Source organism: Cibotium barometz, chromosome 17 (genome assembly GCF_041138505.1).
Source record: "Cibotium barometz isolate CiBa-2024 chromosome 17, ASM4113850v1, whole genome shotgun sequence".
Classification (NCBI taxonomy): domain Eukaryota; kingdom Viridiplantae; phylum Streptophyta; class Polypodiopsida; order Cyatheales; family Cibotiaceae; genus Cibotium; species Cibotium barometz.
The window spans coordinates 22,055,197-22,062,116 of NC_141062.1; the positions used below are offsets into that span (position 1 = coordinate 22,055,197).

The window sequence follows — 6,920 nt, forward strand, 5'->3', positions numbered from 1 at the left end:
AAGTCAATTTTAGTAACATGCATTCCCTTGCAACAACAATAGAATATTTGTGAGCTCTTCTCTCCTCTACTCTTACTTGCATGTATGCTACTGAACCTTGCTTGTTTGATGGATGCATAATAGGTAGGTTTGATCCTAGGTTTCCCTCTTCCATTAGCTTCTTCCTTATCCACTTTTGTGAGGGAGAAGCACCGCGAAGGCTATCCCCTTCTTGCCTCCAACTAGGCACAGGAGGCTCTACCTTTACCCCCTAGCAAAAGAAGCATTTCGATGAGGATGTGAAGGATGGGCTAGCGCACCCACATCAGGGAGTTGCGTTGCATCCCGAAGGCAAGACCTAATGACATATGATTCCACAAGGCTAAGGTAAGAAGCACCGCGAAGGCTATCCCCTTCTTGCCTCCAACTAGGCGCACCCACATCAGGGAGTTGCGTTGCATCCCGAAGGCAAGACCTAACGACACATGATTCCACAAGGCTAAGGTAAGAAGCACCACGAAGGCTATCCCCTTCTTGCCTCTTCCATTAGCTTCTTCCTTATCCACCTTTTGTGCCTTTTGTGAGGGAGAAGCACCGCGAAGGCTATCCCCTACTTGCCTCCAACTAGGCACAGGAGGCTCTACCTTTACCCCCTATGCAAAAGAAGCATTTCGATGAGGATGTGAAGGACGGGCTAGCGCACCCACATCAGGGAGTTGCGTTGCATCCCAAAGGCAAGACCTAACGACACATGATTCCACAAGGCTAAGGTAAGAAATTGACTTGAACAACTTGGTATGATCTCTATATGTACCATGTTATATTAACTCTATTCAAATAATGCATCATATTATTGAGTTTGTATGCTGATGAAGCGAGAGTTGCTATCTGAAGAGGCAACTAAATATGTTGGATATGAATGAGGGTGACTCCATGATGAGTACCTAATAAAAGTCAAAGATTTGAGAGAACAATTCATCATTAATATTGATGATGAGATGAATGAGGGTGACTCCATGAATAAGCAGGACTCCATGAATGTAGTACCTGACAAAACTCAAGGATTTGAGAGAACTCATCATTGATATTAATGAGGTAATTCCAGCCAACCAGTTTGTCACTACTACTCTTCACTCTCTACCGAACTCTTATGGTACTTTTCACACCACTCAATCCCAACTCCATCACATTTGTAGAGCTTCATCACATTTGTAGAGTTGGTGCCATTAGCACATCAATTCATGGAAAGTGTGTTGCATGGGATGCCGCAGCATATTGTGAGTGATATAGATCTTACAAGAAGAGTAGACTAGGACCAATAGGTCCGCATGGTGCGGGATCAAGCATTTAAGGGCAAAGGGAAGGCATTTCACATGGTGGGTTTTTAGCCAAAACCTGATTTTGGACAGCCATTGACAAACATGATGCTTGGAAAGCCACAAAGAAAGGAAAATGTAATTAATGCCAAAATTAATGAGTGTAGGAAGAGATTGATGGGCAAAGGAAAAGAAGAAAGATGATGGTATGTATGTTGATGATAAATATTGCCAAGAGGGAAGACCAATTCACAAATGTTGAGAATGAAAATTGGGCCTTTGTTGTTACATACAGTTATGATCCCTCCAAGGGCAATATGCATGTGTTTCTTCATAAGAGAATGATGTGTGGTACTTTGATAGTAGTGCCTCATGGTATATTATGTTGAGGAAACACTTGTTTACTTCTCTTGGGTATGCATCCCAAGGCAAAAGTGTTTCGTGTGCTATAACAACTCTTCATATCCTATTAAGACCTTTGCTCCCACTTCAAGTGCGTTATTGACATCAAACCTACTTTTCTTAATGGGGATTTACATGAGGAAGTATATATCTCGCAACCCATTGGTTTTGTAACACACAAGAGCCACCTATGGATGTAAGAGGTTTGTATCAACTACAACCTTTACTTCATTGAAAGCTTGGTCTATACGTCTGTCCACCACAGGCCATGAAGCCTGTATCAGGGGCCTGAGGACAGGCTCAACTACCTTTCCATGATCAGCTAGTCCCAATCCACTACAATCAAATCCTCAGACACAATGGATGGGAGAGAGGTTGTGCAAAGGACTTCCTTTGAGAGGCTGAAAAGGTTAATGGGGATAAAAACCTGCTAAGGCACCTTGACCCTCTTTCACTTGGACAATCAATACTTGCATGAATGGGAGATAGGTTGTGCAAAGGACTTACTATTAGAGGCTGAAAAGGTTAACGGGGATAAAAACCTGTTAAGGCACTTTGACCCTCTTTCACTAGGACAATCAAAACTTGCATGCAAAATCAGTACATTTCTCAAAGTTAAAGGCATCTCTGAAGTCCAAACATACTCCACAACATCCATGCCAAGGCTCAAATTAGAAAAAACCGGCTAGATATTTGAAGAAAACCGACAAAATATGCAAATCAGTCTAAAACCTGTTAGATGGTAAGCACATCCTTATTTTGACTAGTTTTAAAAAAAGCTTTTATTGAGAACTGATCCATGCACACCTGCATAATCCCAAAAAATTGTTCTTACAAACTAAGACACATTTCAGGAGCTGCCTGATCAGACACATACAGCACATGGTACAAAGGACAGCCGGCAATGACGGCCATCCTCAGTATGGCAGTCCTCGTCATAGGACTCATTGAGACCATGCCTACTGCCATTGATCTAGAACATTTGCCTCAATTAACTTGAAGTACATTGGATATCATAAGTTTGCCTCTTATCAAGATGATGGGTGGTACCCCAAGTACTACTCTCATACAAACAAAATAGTAGGGAACTTCGGGCACAAGAGCGACAAAATATACTTGAAAAGTTCAGCTTACAAATAACATGAACAAGTCTAAAAAAGAACAACCCCGGCCTAGGACGTGGGACTCAGATAAGATCGGCCACAATGGAGGGCAACTCTTCAACCACCACATTGTAAAACCTCTGGATATCCTGAAGCATTCTTTCATCATCCCGGGTGATGAAGTTTATGGCAACACCCTTCCTTCCAAACCGACCACTTCGCCCAATGCGGTGAAGGTAGTTCTCAGGTTGAGTAGGGAGGTCATAGTTGATAACCACCGACACCTGCTGCACATCAATGCCCCTAGCTAGTAAATCGGTTGTGATGAGGACACGGGATGACCCAGACCGAAATTCCCTCATAATGATATCCCTGGTGTTCTGATCCATGTCACGATGAGTGGCAGACACTGTATGATCACGAGCCCGCATCTTGTCTGGCAACCAGTCGACCTTGCGCCGAGTGTTGACAAAAATAACACTCTGCGTGATGGCAAGTGTCTCGTACAGATCACATAAAGTGTCCAGTTTCCAGTCTTCCTTTTCAACATTCACATAGAACTGTTTGATACCCTCAAGAGTCAACTCGTCTCTCTTAACTAAGATCCGGACAGGCCTGTTCATAAACTTCCGGGTTATCTCTAAGGCCTCAGGCGGCATTGTGGCTGAGAACACACCCACCTGGATCTTCTCAGGAAGCAGCTGGAAAATATCATAGATCTGTGAAACAGCATCACGTGGGAGGGCTGCAAACAGGAAAACACCACAATAAAGAGCATACACTGCAGCTGAAAACCATATACCTGATCTTTGAAACCGCGAGAAAGCATCTCATCAGCTTCATCAAGAACAAACATCTTGATGTAGTCTGATCTAAGAGAGTGCCTTCGGAGCATGTCGAACACCCGGCCAGGAGTTCCAACGATGACATGCACTCCACTCTGCAGTATACGCTGATCTTCCCTCACACTAGTCCCTCCCACGCATGCATGCACCCTCACCTGAAGATAGTCACCCAGTGCCCGCATGACTTTCTCAATCTGCTGTGCCAGCTCTCGAGTAGGGGCTAGTACAAGGGCCTGGCATTCGAAGAGGCTGTAATCCAGCTGCTGCAATATTCCTGAGCAGAAAGTTGCAGTCTTTCCCGTTCCTGACTGAGCCTGCTGGATCACATCAAGGCCCTTACAGAAAGGGACAATGCCCCTCTGCTGTATTGCAGAAGGCTTCTCAAACCCTGATTGAAAACACACAGCTAACTAAGTACCCAGGCAGTACATGCATGGTAAACTGTACAGAAACTTGCATTTCGAACCCTAATCATGCATGCAACCACTAAGCTTGCAGAACAAATTCAGCTAAGACCCATTCACAGGTAAAGAAAAAAGCCTTTCAGGATTACCGTGGCATAATAACTAAGGTACAGTAGCATTGTGGGTAGAATTGCTAAGTACCCAGTACTGAAGTATATTAGCATTGTGGTTTAACCACGATCATAATGAACCAAATCACTAATACAACTCCAATACAGCTAGCATTAACGCCCGTGTTACTTGTTTCTGCATTAGATTTATGCTTGTGATCGTGAGGTAGGCTTTGCCAGGCCCGGTGTTTCGTAGAAAGTTTTTGATAATTAAAGAACTGGTGTTTTCTTGGGTTTGCACTGTCTTACCGTATGCATAGATCCCTCTAAGGAGATTCTCGTGCAAGTTCATGGCATCAAAGCTCTCATGGACCTCATCCCAGGATGATATGAGCTCTTCCCCTTCCGCAGAAAGCCTGGTGACAGGTAGAATGTACGCTTTGGATGTATCAAATGGAACACCAAGCAAAAGGAACGCAGAAGGCGAGAAGAAAAAATAAAGAAAACGCGAGAGCTTACACTGCGTCCATTTTAGAATCATACTGGCGAGCATCGAACTGGGATCCCTCGGTAGCTAGTCCTGCCATCAAAACTGAAGACTTCTGTAGGCAGAGCGCAGAGGAGCCGTTAGCAGAAGCTTACAGATATTGCGTGGAAAGAGGAAACAACGCAAAGTATAAGAAGAGAGAAGGAAGCGCTTACCCTGCTGTTGAGTGAAGGTAGAGAGAAAGGAGCAGTAGCTCCTTCGCTATCGCACTTGCTCGCTCGAATTGAAAAAGGGTTATTGCCAGCGTTTAGGGTTTGGACAAACCGGCCCTCTCCAAACATGGGCGGCCAAAAATTTGATAGAGGCCGCCCACCTTAGCCTTCATTCAAGGAATCCTAAGGAGGGATTATGTGCGCTTTCATTTAAGGAATCATATTGCTCTTAAGGAGAAATTAAGTGCAATATATTCCTTTCGTCTCTTCAGCATTAGGTCATATGATCCATCTTTAGGTGGTGTTGAACTTTAGGCAAGGCGTTGAGGATACAATGTCAAGCCCATCTCCTTATCCTATGCATGAATGTTAAATAGCTTTTAATCCCTAATCTTTGATGTAATGCATGCTTGATATAGTAAAAAAATTTCTCCCTACAACTTGATCATTGTCATCATCTTACATGGCTAGTAAATTCTTAGCATAATTTAGAGCAAATAATACAGCATTGAGACCCATTGGATTTAGTGTAGAGCAAATAATACAGCATTGAGACCCATTGGATTTAGTGTAGAGCAAATAATATAGCATTGAGACCCATTTGATTCGGATGATTTAAACTAAAAGAATCTAGACTATAATATGTTCTACCTTTTCACCTTTGGGATTTTCTAGATCTACTTCAGATTTTTGGATATCTATATCTCTATTCAATACCACAAAAATAAGTTTTCCACAACAATTGAGAAATTATCTCACTTTGTTAACCACATTGGCTAACATTGCTCCAAACGCATGGAGACATCTTTGAGCCATATTCTTTGTACCAGCTCAGCCCAGTCCCCTCCACCACTAACCTTGCTCTCCTCTCTCCCCTCTCTCTCTTTTTCTCTCTCTCTATTATGTTTCTTTGCTCACTCACTACCTTGCTCCTCCCTTTCTCTCTCTATCTATTACCATCTTCCCTTCCTCTCCTTTGCTCTCTCTAACCATCTCACATCTTTCCGTTGCTATTCTCTCTTTTCCTTGTCTGACTCTCCCCTCTCTCTCTCTCTATAGATGTCTTTATCCTCCCTCTCTATCTATCCTTCTCTTTTCACTTATCCTCCTCTCTCTCTCTCTCTCTATTCATCTCTTTGCTCTCTCTCTCTCTCCCTCTCTCTCTCTCTCTCTCTCTCTCTCTCTCTCTCTCTCTCTATATATATATATATATATATATGTATATATGTATATATGTATATATATATATATGTATATATGTATATATGTATATATATATATATGTATATATGTATATATGTATATATATACATATATACATATATATACATATATATATATATGTATACATATATACATATATACATATATATATATATATACATATATACATATATACATATATATATATATATATACATATATACATATATACATATATATATACATATATATATCCTTCTCTTTGCTCGCTCTCTTTATCCTCCCTCTCTCCCCATCTCTTCTCTCACTCTCTTTATCCTCCCTCTCTCTATATCCATCTCTTTGCTCACTCTCTCTGGTCTCCTCTCTCTCTTTATGTCCTTCTCTTTGCTCACTCTATCCTTCTCTTTGCACACTCACTTTATCATCCCTATCTCTCTCTCTCTCTATCCTTCTCTTTACACACTCTCTCTATCCTCCCTCTCTCTCTCTATCCTTCTCTTTACTCTCTCTCTATCTATCTCTTCACTCTCTCTCTATAGCAGTCTCTCTCTCTCTCTCTCTCTCTCTCTCTCTCTCTCTCTCTCTCTCTCTCTCTCTCTCTTCGCACCGCTCACTCTCTATAGATATCTTTCTCTTTGTGCACTTTCTCTATCCCCCTCTCTCTCTATTTTCTTCTCATTTATCAACATAGTACACTTAACTCATGTTTTACGTATAGATCCTTCGAGTCTACAAACTTAATACTGCCTTATTAATCCACACAATACAGAAAATGTCAATTCTTTATTGCTTTATACAACATGTTTGCACAAACATCATTGAAACTATCAATGATATCTTATTGCAAATCCCCAAC

The 6,920-nt window shown here is 41.8% G+C and overlaps 1 protein-coding gene across 3 annotated transcripts; it reads right to left on the bottom strand.

Moving 5' to 3' along the window:
- Nucleotides 1–2,665: 2,665 nt before the first annotated feature.
- Nucleotides 2,666–5,147, bottom strand: LOC147629782 (eukaryotic initiation factor 4A-10-like). Of its 3 annotated transcripts, none has more exons than XM_086811305.1 (5): nt 5,026–5,147; nt 4,679–4,761; nt 4,469–4,575; nt 3,603–4,033; nt 2,666–3,501 (listed from the first exon to the last, which is right to left on the bottom strand). In XM_086811305.1, the coding sequence occupies exons 1-5, from the start codon at nt 5,029–5,031 to the stop codon at nt 2,884–2,886; spliced, it is 1,245 nt and encodes a 414-aa protein (XP_086667431.1). In that variant the 5' UTR covers nt 5,032–5,147; the 3' UTR covers nt 2,666–2,883. The 3 variants fall into 3 exon arrangements, with proteins under 3 accessions (XP_086667431.1, XP_086667430.1, XP_086667432.1); XM_086811304.1 differs by having other exon boundaries at nt 2,666–3,519; nt 5,026–5,146; XM_086811306.1 differs by lacking the exon at nt 5,026–5,147 and adding an exon at nt 4,862–4,919 and having other exon boundaries at nt 2,666–3,519.
- Nucleotides 5,148–6,920: the final 1,773 nt, after the last annotated feature.

What these genes read in the sequence shown, in the direction of transcription:
- LOC147629782 (XM_086811304.1), bottom strand. An exon ending in TAGAGGGATCTATGCATACG is followed by an intron (nt 4,034 to 4,468) that starts GTAAGACAGTGC and finishes GTTTTCAATCAG; the next exon opens with GGTTTGAGAAGCCTTCTGCA. An exon ending in CTCGCGGTTTCAAAGATCAG is followed by an intron (nt 3,520 to 3,602) that starts GTATATGGTTTT and finishes GCTGTTTCACAG; the next exon opens with ATCTATGATATTTTCCAGCT.